At 34.7% G+C, this 16,580-nt stretch overlaps 1 protein-coding gene across 2 annotated transcripts in view; it reads left to right on the plus strand.

Moving 5' to 3' along the window:
• The window catches only part of LOC131032722 (neutral ceramidase 2), a 57,104-nt gene extending 53,886 nt beyond the window's left edge, over window positions 1–3,218 (plus strand). For both annotated transcript variants that reach the window (XM_057963756.2, XM_057963755.2), the window contains exons 5-9: window positions 3–276; window positions 370–495; window positions 1,501–1,564; window positions 2,219–2,388; window positions 2,477–3,218. In XM_057963756.2, coding sequence (XP_057819739.2) covers window positions 3–276; window positions 370–495; window positions 1,501–1,564; window positions 2,219–2,388; window positions 2,477–3,025 — 1,183 coding nt within the window. In that variant the 3' untranslated portion in view covers window positions 3,026–3,218. The remainder of the gene's footprint in view (window positions 1–2; window positions 277–369; window positions 496–1,500; window positions 1,565–2,218; window positions 2,389–2,476) is intronic.
• The last annotated feature ends 13,362 nt before the right edge of the window (window positions 3,219–16,580 follow it).

Genomic DNA, 16,580 nt, shown 5'->3' on the forward strand with positions numbered 1-16,580 from the left:
AGATACCCAGATGAATTTGCAAGTACTCGTATCATAGGGGAAAGGCAATTCAAGAAAGCCACTGAATTATTCAATCGTGCCACTAGGCAGTTATCAGGTAAAATAGATTATCGTCATGTCTATCTTGACTTTTCCAAACTTGAGGTAAAAATTCAAGATAAGCCTGGTGGGGAGGAAAAGGTAGTTCAAACATGCCCAGCTGCCATGGGATTCAGTTTTGCTGCTGGAACAACTGATGGTCCTGGTGCATTTGATTTTCAGCAGGGGGATGACAAGGTGAGGATTTTTTGTGTTTTGTAATAATGTTTTTTAGTTCATACCCGTTTCAGCATGTTTTAAATATTTTTTTGAACTACACTTTCCTTGCAGGGAAACCTATTTTGGAGGTTTGTGAGAAATTTATTGAGGACTCCAACTGCAGAACAAGTTGAATGCCAGAAGCCAAAGCCAATCTTGCTTGATACAGGAGAAATGTCTCAACCTTATGCATGGGCGGTAAGGATTTGATCCCAGGAAACCATGTAAACATGATAAAGTAAATATGAAGTGCCTATTTAGCCTGCAGTATGAGTGGATCTCAATCAAACAACGTTTTTGAGGATATTCTTTTTACAGAAGATTTCAATCTGCAAATCCAGTGTACATTGAATTTGAAGTGGTTTTCTAATAGTTCGACTGTCTATAAGTTAGAGATCACCGAATGCATATATCATAAGTCCTTTTATCCATGTTTATGTTTTTTAATATATTAAACATTCATTGTGTTTGAGTGAATAATAATTTTTTTCCTTCTAATAAATGTTGAAGTTGTGACTTCAAATTGGGATGCAAAGCTGAGGAAATGGAAGTATGCTGATTTGACGTTGAACAATAATACACAAATACTCAGATTAAATCAAAGTTATAACATGCATTGTTTAGCAATAGAAGTGAATTTTATAACAAAGTTATCAGACCTTTTGATTGTTGGCAACAAAGACATGCTTTTCTAGAAAGCAATGCCCTTAATTTTTTCTGTCCTTGGGAGTTCTCTTGAAATGGACACAATTAAAGGGTAATTAAGTTCCCTCTGATTAGGCCATGGAATTTTCATGCAAATAATACTGATGCTTGTGTGTTGCTAGTACATATCATGTTTTTAGAGTTTTGCAGTTTTAAGTCCTTCCAATATTCTGTTATTAGTGATTTTCTTGCAGTAAAAGGATTCATCCCTTGTCCAGTCGCTATAATATTTGCTTTAGCATGCCTATTTAGATTTTACAAATTTTGATTTCAAGGTTAGTAGAAAAAGTAATTGAAGCATAGATAACTGCAAGCAATTTACCAAGTCAGATAGTATGCTTATGCAAAGGCCAAGGTGAGAGGCTTCGTATATGGATTCTAACTAGACTGTCATCTGCAGTCATGTTAATATTTTGTTAAAAGTTGTCTCTTTCTTTGTAAAATTGTTGTCCAACCTATTTGAAAGCTTTTTAATATATGCATTTTCTTTCTTTGCAGCCAGCTATTCTTCCAATTCAGATCCTAAGGATTGGCGAGTTTGTCATCCTCTGTGTACCTGGAGGTAAGTGGCACAATCATGGTCGAGCTATTCCAACTTTTGTGATAATTTAAATGCCTTTGGAGATTGTAGGATAATGAAACCTTTTTCGTTGTCACTTGTCATGACTGGTACATTTATAATTTTGTTCCAGTGGCAGACAGTCTTACATAAGTGAGCAGTACAAACTTTTGAGATTATATGTTGACCTGAACCGTCTAGAAGAAATAGGCAGAAGCTTTTAACTTCCCCATCGAACGAGCATATAACTGTTGAGATTTTATCTTGACATGAATAGTCAAGAAATATGGGTAAACCATTTCACTTTCCGTCAGACCCCTCACTGATTAGTTCCAAGTTCAGTGGCCCAGGGATATGATTACTGGCCAGGCAGTTGACTATCCAATATTGTGAAGAAGTAAAACTATCTTATCTCAGGGTAGAGACTCTTGAAAGCATTGACAAGCGTTCATTCTTTAATTATAGATATACCCAATAAGGGAGTGCTGCCAATCTCTGCAGCCTTACTCTGAGAGCTGTACATATTGTGTTGGCTGTTTGTTAAAATAAGTTGTATACAAGAATTTAGATGTATTTGTCCCTTTGAAACAGTCTTCTTAATGCATTTCTTATTGTTATACCTGTTTTTCACAATAGTTTAATTCCATTGTTTTGCAGAATTCACAACAATGGCTGGAAGGCGTCTCCGAGAAGCTGTGAAAGAGGTGCTGATTACTTATGGAAAGGGCGAATTTCACAACAGCACTAATGTAGTAATAGCAGGCCTAACCAATACCTATTCTCAGTACATCACAACATTTGAGGAGTACCAAGTTCAAAGATACGAGGTATTCTCATGTAACAAGCTTCTCCCTTAAAGGAATATCTAGTGTTCATCATTTTTGTAATTCTCTATTATATTCGTTGTTCTTGTAGGGGGGATCTACTTTGTATGGACCACATACATTGAGTGCATATATTCAAGAGTTCAGAAAACTTGCCAAATCGATGATAGATGGAGAGAAGGTTGATTCAGGTCTATCACCTCCTGATCTTTTGGATAAACAAATTAGTTTTCTCCCTCCAGTTATTGTTGATTTGACTCCAAGTGGAATTAAGTTTGGTGATATTAAACAAGACATTTCCAAAAAGGGAACTCACACAAAAGGAGATGTTGTAGAGGTGACATTCTGGTCTGCTTGTCCACGGAATGATTTGATGACCGAGGGGACTTTTGCTTTAGTAGAAATGTCAAGTGCTGATGGAAAATGGACTCCAATGTATGATGATGATGATTTTTGTCTGCGTTTCAAGTGGTCACGCCCGTCTTCCAAAAGCACTTATAGTTATGCAAGCATACAATGGGAGATTCCAGAAGAAGTCAAGCCTGGGATATACAGAATTCGTCATTTTGGTGCAGCAAAACATTTATTTGGTACCATTGATTATTTCACAGGAACATCCAGTGCTTTTGTTGTATCATAGCAATCTTTAAGGAGTTATAGCATCCACAGAGATACATTGATATATGCTTTATATGTTTTAAAATGCATACTTAATCCAACTACAGAGCAGGGTTGTATAAATGTTTTCTTTGAGTTGCATAAAATTTTACTTTTTCATTTTAGACAATTAACAAGCTATTATGAAGAGTGCAGATATTTCATGCTCTGATCAATATTGTGTTTTGTGCTCAGCTGAAAACTAACTAGAATTCTAATTAGAGTACACCATTCATCAGACGTATCTGACAAGAGGGTTAACATCTCATTGATTGGAAATTATTTGATACATAATAAGCTCAGGTATGCTGCATTTTCTGATTGATTGAAACAGTTGATGTAGTTGAGTTTATTGTTATACATTGTGTGTCTTGTGGTGAAGTGATCATTGTATTATTTCTTATTTGACATTTTTGTTCCTCGTTAAATCATACCAGAATTAGTGTTTTTTGCATGGTTACTGCTTGAGCTCTTCAGGCAATGAATTTTTTGTGATGTATGTTGATGCAAAAATAAATTGCTGGGTTTTTAGGGTTTGTACTGAGGAATATTTTAGAAATTATAATAACAGGCCTATGACAGTAATCTTTACCTATGGCAATTGAGAACAATCGTTTTATATCAACAGTAATTTCTCTGAAAGAGAAAAGATTTATACAGAAAGATTTGGTTTAACAAACTAAACAAAAAATAAAACAATCTGATACAGGATTGGGAACAACTTACAGAGTGTGACACTTGTCATCCCATCTGTTGAAGGTAACACTGATATTAAATAATAATTAGTGGAAATATTATGGCAAAGTCAAAATGGTCACATTGACATAGTTTAGATTATATATAAACTAGTTTGTTCAAGTAATCAATAATCCTCTTAGGGGATGTTAATATAACATTTCTCTCAAAACGAGTGAATTTTCCAAAATTTATTGTAGAATAAAAAAATTCAAATTTATTCTAGTCCTAATCCAAGGTCTACTATTTCTTGGAGAATAAATATTGTCGCACAGGGGATGCTGTGCCTGCATGGTGCTAATAAGGTACAAAGTAATTCTGGTTGCACAATGCTGGCCAACAATAACCTTGGCGTGTTTAGCTAAAATTGGCAACAGCCTTTTTGGGGAAGCAGACAACAAATCCTCGTCTATGTTTGCCATCATTTAATTGAGGAGGGATGGCTTAATGATAGATATTGCATTGCTGCTAAATTTGGGAGTGTGTATGTAGGAGGTGGAACCTTCATGCATATCTAATTCATTCTTATGTATCAAGTTCAACAACCTCTTGTCAGCCAGTAACACCTGTAAATAATGATGAACTATTAAGATCAGAAATGAAGCTCAAGTGGGAAGTGGCCGATTTGCAGCTGCCATAAGTAAAACTGCAGACACTGGGGTAAAGAGAGAACTCCATGGCTAAGTGGTTCAGTTTCTTGTAGAAGTTTTAATTTTGCCGAGTCAGAAATAATTGGTGTGTTGAAGTCATATATCTAAATAACCACATTAGTTCAAATTTGCAGTTTTTGACTGGTATAAGTAACATTATAAAATGAAATTGCAGCTCAGTTGAATAATAACTTACAAGTATATTTTATGCTCCAAACTTGTATCAGCATTGTAAATCACATTGCATGAAAGGAACCAAAACCCCTTATTGGAACAACGCTTTATCAGAAATCCTCCACTTCCACCTATGGTATCCCTCTGTGTTCAGCCCAGCCCATAGGAGACTGCTAAATGCATCAAACAGTCATTTGCAGAAGATCCCGAATAAACAATATCTAGGTGTGGTACATTACTGCTAATTTTCTGTGTGTCGGTTTATATGAGACTACATAAAACTTTGCAAGCACGTTGACTATCAGCTTAATGGAGTGCAGCAACAAACTTTGGAAAGCTTATGGAAACTGACAGATGAGGCTGAGTTGGCAATGGAAACACCCTATGGAGTAAATCATGACAAATGGAGATCTAGATGATATTCAACATGCCATGGATTTAACTTTCTACAAATTACAAAATATCTAAGTTGCCGGTTTGGGTTTGAGAACCTGGCACACTGGTATGGCAAATTTTTGAAAAGGGGGTTTGGGTTTGTTTGGGTTCATTAGTGCACACACACACACACACACACACACACACACACACACACATTAGCATGCCACATAGCATCATATAAACAACAAAACCAACATAAACTTGTAATCATAGCATCATGATCATACCATCATAGCATCGTATATATCAAGTTTAATATCAAAATGACAAAATATTTAAGTATCATTGTTTCAACTTTCAACAATTTAAAGTTTAATCATTAAATGGATTCTCTAATTCATCAACATTATCATTCTTATCCGCCCCTTCCTCCTCATCATTGACATTGACATTGACATTAGATGAACCAATGCACTATAAGTTTGCCCGCTATCCGAGTCGTCAAATGCAACAAGTTGAGAACCGGAAGCATTCAAATCAGTATGTTTTGGGTCTATATCCCACATCTTCGTTTCCCCTTGCTTGTAGTCATGTTGCTTGTGTGAAAGAAGATGTAGGTTGGAATGCACATATACTAAATTCTCCACTCTTTTTGATTGCAATCTATTGTGTTAAACTGAATGGACGAAAGAGTATGTGCTCCAATTTTTTTTTGATGTAGATGAACTAGCAACCTATGAAGAGAAAATAAACTATAAATAAACATTGTGATAAATTTTAATTAAAAAAAACTTGTGATAAAACTTTGACAACGAGGGGTTGTAGATTTTGGAAGCATGTGCCATGGAAGGACCACCAACTATGAGCATTCCTCTTAAATCTATGAGGAAGAGCATCAACACTTCAGACCATTTATATTTGCAAATTCTATGAACTCATTTGTAAGAATATCTTGCAAATCATCATCGGGGTATGGTCTAAGGAATGTTGCTTTGTACCCATTAGACACTTCTAAATCTCTCCATGGTGCAAGTCTTCCTGGTTGATCAAGAAATTGATTGCCATTGTACTTTTGTGTCAAGGCATAGGTAAGAAGATGCAAATGAGTGGTCATCTTATTCCACCTTTCTATAACAATTGCTTACACTTGTTTGAAGAATTTCTCATCGAGCTCTTACTCTCTTGCATTTATAATGCACTTCATTTTTTCAAGCATTGAGTAAATGCCATCATAAATCTCACCAATGCAAGGCCTATCCATGTCAATGTAGCGAATCATGCTCATAATGGGCTTGGTTTGTTCATAATTATATAGTTTTGGATTTCCCCCTGTTTTGATTTGCATGCAAACCATGAGGGTGTATGCAAACTACCATGAGATTGCAGTAAATGTAGTCAAGGTGGAATCTTTTTAAAAACATTCAATTATGAGAGATATGGTCAATCATTGTTGTACAATAGATCTTGCAATGAGTGTTCCATTAAATACATCCAAAATATATTGCAAGAGGCATACAATGAGTAGCATCTGTCTTGAATTTAAAATAGTCACTAATCATGATTTGCTTGAAAACTTCTTTACAAAAATACTAACAGTAAGAAGGGGGAGATATTTTGTTTAAGTGGTAAAAATTTGATTAGAGTGGAAAATGGTAGGACTTTAATTGAGTACAAGATTCTAACAATGCAGATATGTTGATAAAAATCTCTTCAACATGGGAATTACTTTGAACTTGTAACTCACAATAAGGAACACTATAGCATAGACACCCCCTTCAATTGGTTGCATACGAAGGATGGAAGGAACCAGAAGTAAGAAGAAAAATTACATATGATCGTGAGAATAAATGTAAAAGTGGTTAAAGGCATCTATCATGTGATTAAAAAAAATGAGAATATAGGTAAGATATAATTGAGAACATGTGTAATGAGGGAAAGCATGGTGACCCCTACTCACCCCTCGTAAAGGAAAATAGCAAGATATGTTGGACATTTTGTCATTGATATCAAATGTATGAGAGATTGTTGTTGAGAAACATGAATATGTTCAAGCCATTATACATTGTATAAGACGGAGAAATCGTTGATGATTGTGTGTTGAGTTTAATCCATTATTAAGTCAAATAATGCATCAAATAAAAGAATCTGTTGGCAAGGAGGATTTAACACCAACTCATGAAATGTAAGGGCGACAATTAGTAGATATAAATAAGGAGCAAAGATATTATAAAGGTTGACTTTCTTTATGCAAGATAAATATTTTATGAGGCCAACCCCATTAAGGAAACACTAAATTAAAGATATGACTATCATTTCATGGCCAACCCATGTCTTGCTTAGTGTTGTCCTGTTGAGGAGTTGAATAATTTAAAATTTGCTTTAATTTTGGGCTGACCCTTGGTGAAGAAGCCACCCTCCAAGGAGAAACAAAGCTAAATAAATTTATTAATATGTACGCTGACCTTCTTATGAAGTCGCTTCTGTCTCTTAAATCTTAATCTTTAGCACTTGGAATAGTCATTCTCACTCCAAGAAAATTCCAGTGGCCTTAGGTCCTTTATGGCTATGGCACCCGATAGAGGAAATTGGTTCTTACACAAAACCAACCATATTATCTAGAATTCAAAGGAATAGTCATAGGTCTAGGCTCTTTTACGACAAGTAAGTACTCCAGGAGGACATGTTCTTACACACAACCTTGCATGCCTTCACGACACGAAATAAACACAGCCCTGACTAGGACACTCCCGAGTGTACATTGTACCTCGAGTTGGACACACGTTGTGTGCCCCTTCTCCAATGCCCATGCCAACCAATGACCTTAACTTTCATTCCTTGTTCCTTCTGAATTCCTATATTTCCTCCCATGCCCATAGCCCACCAAGCCACCTTCTTCTTCTTCTTCTTCTTCCTTGAGTGATCTCCATGCCCTCTCCCAAGTCTCACATAAATGACTTGTATAACCTTTTCAAGGGTAGTTACCAAACCATCACACCCTTTTGAAAAGGTCACCTTTAGTTTTCCTTTAATAATTATAATTATTCCTCTCTCTTAAGAGAGTTTGTGATAAACATTATTTATTAATATTTATTTAAACCAAAGGATTATAATATCCTTTATTTTTATCTCCTTTTTTAATTCTAAAAGGATTATTTCATTACTTTATCTTCTCTTGGAGAAATAGTCACATAACAATTTCCCCCCCGTAGTTTAGTTGTTGTCCCCAGTAGCATAAAATAAATCTACATCACAACTCAAACAAATACATAATCAATAATTGAAGAAGCCAACATTGAATATTTATACTTCATAACGTTTCTATTTTATTTTATTTCATCTACACTTTTCTTATTGTAATTCATAGATCTATTCACCTTTATTTATTTATTTTATATTAACGAATAATTTCAAGAGAATCAATTTGCCAATCAAAATTATGATGAGAACCCTATATTCACATATTTCTTATAAGTATATCCCAAATTTACAATTATTCTTTATCTTATATATTTCAACTTCATCAATTTGTCTTACTATGCACTCTATTTTCTTTGGTATATATATTTTAACATGTAACTTAAAATTAAATTTAAAAATATCATTTTATGTAGACATAACATTTACCTAGTGAATGACATGCATATCCCATGCCATGTAATCACTCACATTATCTATTCAACATATATTCCAAGACGATAATGATGCATTCCAGACTACATGAGTATTCTCTTTTATTATATAATAAAGGACATGTACAAGGTTATTGGGTTGATCAAGTCCAATAACAAAGTATAGTAGATATAGGTAGTACTAAAAAGTTATTATCATCTTAAAAGAAAACAATAATGCATTATGATCACCCACAAAGTACTTCATAGAAAATAGTTCTATCCCTTCTTTTGTTTAAGTAACTATGGTATTTGAATTTTGGAACCGTAATTCAATGATACATTAAATTAAAAGAAAGCAAATGAATTTAAAGGTCATTTCTCCCCCTGTAAAGTTCAATGTACCCAAATGTTTCCTCCTAAAATTTTGAGTTCATTTAGATATCCTATTTTCTAATTATAAATTTGATCCTAAGACCTGTGGGTTATGGGCCCACAAAATAACTTGCATTAAAAAAAATAAAAAATTCAAATGTCAAGTTTATACTTTTAACTTATAAACCAATTTATAATAATACTAGTTCCTATAATAAAAACTGGCACAGATGTACAGAATTGATCATTAGAAAGAACAAACTTACTAAATAAATATTCTTAGAAACTTGTCATGTATAAGAAAGTACTAGACAAATACAGACGAGCCTTAAAATTAATATCCCTTGAGTTGTCATCTTCCAAAGACCAGCATGTCCACATTGGTAATATTGGTACACCATGTATTATCAATGTTGAAATTTCACTTTGAAAGTTCAAGCTTGGGTTTTTACAGTGAGAAACCAAAATCTTAAATATTTGAAAATAATTCCTTTTGACTTCCAACTTTTAGATTCTAATTGCTTCAATTAAACATAATCTTATGGAAGCTCATTAAGTTAAAGGTGACATTATTAAATTTCACATATATTAACTCAAGCTCTAGAGGAAGTAATAAGGAAATATGTAAGTTTTTTGAATCTTATTTAAGATGAGAACATCAAGTCCATACATTTCATTACTGAGCATATTACTAAACTACTTGAATTTCCTAAGGATATTCTAGTTAATATTATTATATGCTATATCACATTTATCCTTTTAAATGGCCTTGATAAATAATTAAGAGTTAAGACAACATGTCTATATGTACCTTCACTCATAATCAATATTGCATCTAGCTTTGAGAGAAGAATAATAGCTAAAGAGGCTTACCTATTATGGATTTTAGGTACTGGTGTCTAAATTTGGAAGGAGACATAAATGACTAAATGGAACAAGCTATATTTAAGATGTTACTTGATATCTATATTATAGGTGCATGGATTTGAGTTCTATTCATATGAATATTTTCTTATCATAGAGTATTATGTAGGAATTTATCACAAATTTATTACATTCCTTTAATAACAATGCCATGCACTTATTTATATGATAAACAAAGGAGGTACACCACCATAAACCTATCAAAGCAAAGAGTTTCACTTAACCATCCAATCCTTCATCTATACATTTAATTCTTAAGTGAGACTATGATATATCTTGTGAAAAGGTTTTGTAAAGAAGAGAAAAAACACCAAATTCGGATTTCACAAGTATTTTACATTTTTTACATCAAATATTACCCATCATGTCAATATAATAAAACATATAATCTTTAAGATGAAGTTGGACATTAACTTTATTGTCTAATCATGTTCAATTTATATAAATTCACAAACTCTAAGAAATGATAGATCAAAACATTAAACACCCATTAATTGTAGGTAAAGATTTATTGTGACCTCACATCTAAGATATAAGCTTATTTTATTCGTCTAGGAATGAAATCTCTTTATAAAATGGCTTGTAAGTCAAAGGTTTGTTATGTAATTGAGGAAGATCTAGTTGAAGATGAGTTATCCTATAATCATATTGTAAACTACTATTTTAGTTGTATGCTTATGCACCTTGTGCATTAAACACGTCTAACCCTTTGAATGTTTTCTATGACTCAATAATTGTATCATTGAATAATTGAGTTGTGACAATGCATAGGACTCAATAGAATTCTTACAAGCATATATTTATGAAAATATGACTTCTAGGGAGATCTCTAGGATATGAAAAAAAGTTACAATATTAGATTATACATGCAGGAATGTTTTTGATTAAGGAAAAACAAGTTTTTAAGGGACCAAAAACCCTTTACAAGACAGGTTTTAGAAGGACTTGCAACCCGAACCGAAAGATAAACTTGAAAGACCACTCAAAGAAATAGAACACAAAAGAGAATTGGCCCAACCAATCAAAAGAAGGGGAACAACATTAACCCCCACCAAAAACCTACAGGCTGCAAAAAACCAGCAACTCTAACGCAACTAGGAAGGATCAAGAATTTGACCTACCCTTATGGGATTGAAGGGTCATATCAAAAGAGGATTGGGACAATTTAGATTTTTTACTTTTAACAATAATTCATCCCTCCTCAACCCTAGCAGCAGCCTTTTGCCAAGAGGATGGGTCCAGAATAGAGGACCTCCCCTCATTAGGAGGAACAGAGCCAACATCCAGAGAGGCAGAGACAACAACAACAATCTGAGATGCGGGAGGGTCATCCATCGAAGAGGAAGATCCATCATTTTTCAAATGATCACTCGGGATGCCACCGTAGGCTTCCACACATTCCTAAGGCAAGGCAACACCAAAAACAAGAGGCGTACCCTCAGTCTAAGGAACCTGTGCCACCACCTGGGAGAAACTTTTCTTTTTAACAAAATAGTGTTAAGAGGATGCACCCTTCCACCAAGAAGCAGATCTTTTTTTCTTTTTGTTTGTTTCACACCCTGCAACAACATGTCCAGTCTGGAAGCACTTTCGACATCTAAAGGGGATGCCTTCAAAGTCGAGTGGTTGGACCCAAGATCCCAAGGAAGATTCAATCTCTAACTCTGCTAGAAGCCCTTTAGAGCCATCAATGTTAACCAAAATACGAGCATAAGTAGAATGATAAATTTGGTAAGATTCCTTATCAATCATTAGGAATTCGCCTAAAGCCTCCCTCACTTTCTCTACCAGAGAGTCCGTCCATAGATGAAGGGGAAGGTTAGGGAGCCTAACCCAAATAGGAATCTCATTAAATGAATCGGTAGATGGGTTAAAGCCTGAGAACCAGGGTTTAACCATCAAAACATATTTGTCCTCCCAGCTGAAAGGATTAATCCCTAAGATTTTCGATCTGTCCTCTGCATATTCAAATTTAGCAATGAAAAAACCCTTGGCTGAAGGAAAAATGTTAACTGAACCTTTTATGATCGGTTCCCAGCTTTGGGAAATCCAAGTGTGCAGCTGAGGAAGGCTTGGCCAATAGCCCCGAAACCTGCAGATCAGACCATGAGCTTCAAACACAGAGGAAGTGTGGATGATCTCCATATCAGTATCAACAAACACCTTGCAAACCAAAGGTTTGCAAATAGAAACAGCCATAGGCCCCAAGCCACGGATACCCCGATCAACAGTAGAGGGCGCTGGATGCACCATATCACCATCCATAGAGGAAACCCCTGCAAAGCTCCCATTCACAGCACCAGGCAAAGTCTCACCAGCTGTACCAGGGGAACTAGGGGATTGGACGAAATCACCAGCCGACCTAAGGGTAGATGGCTTCGCTGCAGCAGACATCCTTAGGACAGCGGCGGCGGCAACTGCAGACGTAGACGGCCTTAGGGCGGCAGATGACATCGCGACAGTCTTCAAAGTTATTAGCAGTGACATGCAGGAATGTTAGAAACTAAACTACAACTTAAATAAAATGTTGTTTATTACACGAATAAAGTGAGAAGTTTGAGTCCATAACTAGCCAAATATGTGCTTATTTCATTGAACAACAGTGGTACAACATGGAAGACTAGAGGATAGATGATTAGGGTGTGATGGAACTAGTAACATACATTCTTACTTGATGTAAGAATAAGGAACCTTTGTATCATATATTCATATATATATATATATAGCCACGCAAGGGTAACTCAAATACATTGGGAGAAATATTGTAACGAAACCTTATATGCTAGATTATCTATCCTACAAAAATCAAATGCAAAAGCTATTTGACTTATGTACTTACTCACCAAAGTTGATTCAACTTGACATCGACATGCGACATGCCAAAGGAAGTAAGAGTCTTATTTTCTTTCTATTCCTACTTTCTAACCAGTCTTATATTGCTAGTATGAATTATCAAAAGGGAAAAACTAACTTAGAAGCTTGTATTTGACTACTGATTTAAAATTTTATTGATACTTAATCTGGCATTGGTCAAGGCTATTATTAGCCATATTTTCTAACTTAACAATTCTCGCCGAACTTTCAAAGTGGAGTTGGCTATGTGGGCTACACTACTAATCCAAGGAAAGATAACGAAAGTTTTGCATTTTGAAATTTCTTGACAACTTAGAAACTTCTATTTTGCAATCAAAGCCAAAGCTAAGAAGGACTCTTTAACACCTATTCTAAAGCATTTGTACATGAGAATTATCACTTCCAATAGTTCTCATGTGCATGCAAAATGTGGAGGATAAACTAAATAATGTGTTGTTATTGTAGTTTATGTGTAAACTAAAATATTTATTTTTGAATCTCTCAACAAAACACAACTGCCAAAGCTCATGAGTTCCATTCTTTTATGCTTGTTGTCGATGTAAGAGTCTTGAAGTAGTGTATCCATGTTCATTTCAATTTATTGGAAAATATATTTATGCAGAATGTTATAGTTGGAAATGTTCTACAAAAAATTTTCATGTGAAGCATGAAAGTATAGATGAGGTGTATTAACCAATTGAATTTTTATTTTTTATTTTTAAATACTTCATATATAGATGAGGCGTATGCCATGATTACTTCTTATGCACATAGTGAATGTGTTTATAAGGCTATAGAAACCTTCAAGCAATACACACAATAAGTGCGAAACTAATTGCCATGAACTTATGCATAAATTAAGGCATTAAATTAGTGTAGGAATGTCCATAAAATCATAATTGGATGGAGATTTCCGCTAGACACTATAGCTATAAGTGCTCTAATCAACATACATGTGAACATGGAGGCATAATCGGGGGTCGTATTCTCTTTTCCCTCATGAACCTAGGCTATAGTGGGAGACACACATCACAATTTTTCTCTCATATCCTAAGTCAATACTATTAGAGTATCATTGGCTGCTTCTTTTCTCAACATTATTTGTATCCTATGACTTACCTTTCTTCTTCTTAGTATTGATATTTGTTATTGTAACTGTTGTATGTTTTTACACCATGTGCTTTTGTTAATTTGATATATAGTTCAAGTATTTTTGGGGCATCTTCTCACCTGTTATAGTGTTTATTGAGAATTCGATCGTACTGACATTTCGTTTTCAACCTTTTTACACTTATTATTACAATAGGCAATCATGTCATGGTATTAATAGGAATTTTTAACTCTGTAAGAATTCCCTAAGTGGGTTTTTGAAAAACAAGATTGGAATGATTGGTGGCATCTAGAGATAGAGATATTATATTGGAGAAAATTTTCAGAACTTATTGGATAATACATTTAAGTGAAGGCAAAGATCAAAGATTAAAGAGTTAATGATATTATCAGTTGGAGAATTTTCTGCTCTATGTTCATATGAGCAGTCTTGTGGAGAATATGTCGATAAGAGCCTAAGTAGATGTCACCATTTAGAGACATGATGCCTAATGGAAGAGGTCTCGACCTTTCGAAATGACGCATGTGTTCCTTTGGTGAATGAGCCTGTAGATGATATACAATTGCTCAAATATTGTACCAATTTGAAGGTAAAGTCCAGTGTGGTCTAGATAGGTCATCGAAATCATTAAATTCCGAGTATATATGGTAGTGGTTATTGAGTTTGAAAAAGTTAAAGCACATAACATCATTTTAACAATTTAGTGTAGATTATTTACTCAACAATTTTCAACAATATTTATTTAACAACAGTTCAACACCCAGCCTTAATTGTGTAGCATATAAATCATAGCAAATGTAAATTACATGTAAAGAGTATATATTTACTCTTAGAAATGAAAAATTCAAATTTTGATTATATCAAATATAAATTAAGTTATTTTCTATAAAGAATACTTAGATATGGAATGCAACTTTCTTAATATTTTGATCATAGATGTGATTTACATAAAGTGGAAATGAATAACTATACTCATGTAGACCGCAAAATACATATTACCTAGAGTGATTAGAAAATGATACTAAGTGGTTAAAAGAACATGTATAATGTAATGAGTGTATAAGCTATACTAGAATGAATAATATGATTAAAACTTATAATTTTAAATATATGTACATATATGACATAAATAAAATAAAATAAAAGTTAAAACAATAATTAGTATATGGGAAAAGGTCTTATAGAATCATGTATCTTAACACAAAGATTATAAATAATGCATAATGTTAGACATATAAAATGAAGGTTTTAAAGACTAGTTAATTTTCAAAACATAAATAAAATTTCAAAGATATGATGGCTTGATCATTAGGCTTTGATACCAAATGTAATGACACTTTTCTCCAAGACTTAATTAATTATTTATAGCGGAATTAATAGATTAAATGTTAATATAAATTTCATTAATTAAAGGTAATTATCATTAAATTAGATGTAAGTAACTAATGTAAATATAACCCCACGGGTTCGTCTCTACCGTGTTAACAATGAAGCATGCTTTACCTTGGGGAGAACTTTGGAGAAATAGTGGGGCTTCTTGCCTGTAGTGCTTACATCCTTGGTTCAAACCTTAAAGTTTTATTGTTCTTATGGTTGGGGATAGGCCTTGGTCTCAACCATTGGATTATGAGGGTCTGCCCTTCCATTGTCGAAAATGTTTCTCAACGGGGCATCTTGCTTTAGACTGTTCTCTTCCTTACCATAAGGGTGCTGCTACTTGGTGGAAAGATGCCACCATTGAATATTTGACTGCCAATGCGTTGGATACTACTTGTTCCTCTCATGAGAATGATGTTTCCTCCTGTGATGAAGAGCCTCTCACTACTGCTGAACCTTCTACTGATCCTCTCACTGCTGTTTAGCAGCCTTGTTGTTCTACTATTGAGCCTTCTTCTGGTACTGCTCTGCTTTGACAACCTACCCTGCAACAATTTGCCCTTGTTTCTCAGCTTCCTGCTGTGGTTCTACAACAACACTCTGCAGCTACTTCTGATCACAACTCATCTGAATCACTTTCACTTGATCTCTCTCTTGGTCCTAATGATTGTATCGTCTGGATTGTGGTTTGTTGAAGGCGAAAGGGGAGGTCTTCCCTGTTAGGGTTTCTAGTAGATCCGAAGCAAATATGAACTAACAATTATATGCAGATTTAAATACAAAAGATAAAGAAATAAAACAGGACACAGATAACACAAAGATTTAACGTGGTTCACCCAGAATGGGTTACGTCCGCCATACACAACCGTCCAATCTTTCTTATTATCCAGCAAAAACAGTACATCAACCTTACAATGCCTTAAGCATCCCAGCCGCTTATAACATGTGTTTTTAGGGCAACAAACAAAGTCGGCCTTTTTAGGGTTTTATTACAATGTTGGTTTTCATTAACAAAAAATGGCAAAAAAAAATTTCTCAGGGGCTGTCGCTCCCAAACCCTCGCAGCGGGCTTCGCCCGCTTTCCCGGGGTCCGGCCCGACCCCAGACACCGACGAGGATACGTGTTGAGTGTACAGTACTTTGCTGATCAGTCACCAAATATCAACAATCTCCCACTTGGAGACTAATTAGGCTCCACACCAAACAATCTCCCACTTGGAGACTAATTAGGCTCAACACCAAACAATCTCCCACTTGGAGACTGATACTAGACAACACCACTGTACTTGCAGCATCCACTGGATAAAACACTTGGACTTGACTGGTATAAATTCCACACTTATCAATCAAGAA

The sequence above is a fragment of the Cryptomeria japonica genome, chromosome 5 (assembly GCF_030272615.1).
Source record: "Cryptomeria japonica chromosome 5, Sugi_1.0, whole genome shotgun sequence".
Taxonomy (NCBI): domain Eukaryota; kingdom Viridiplantae; phylum Streptophyta; class Pinopsida; order Cupressales; family Cupressaceae; genus Cryptomeria; species Cryptomeria japonica.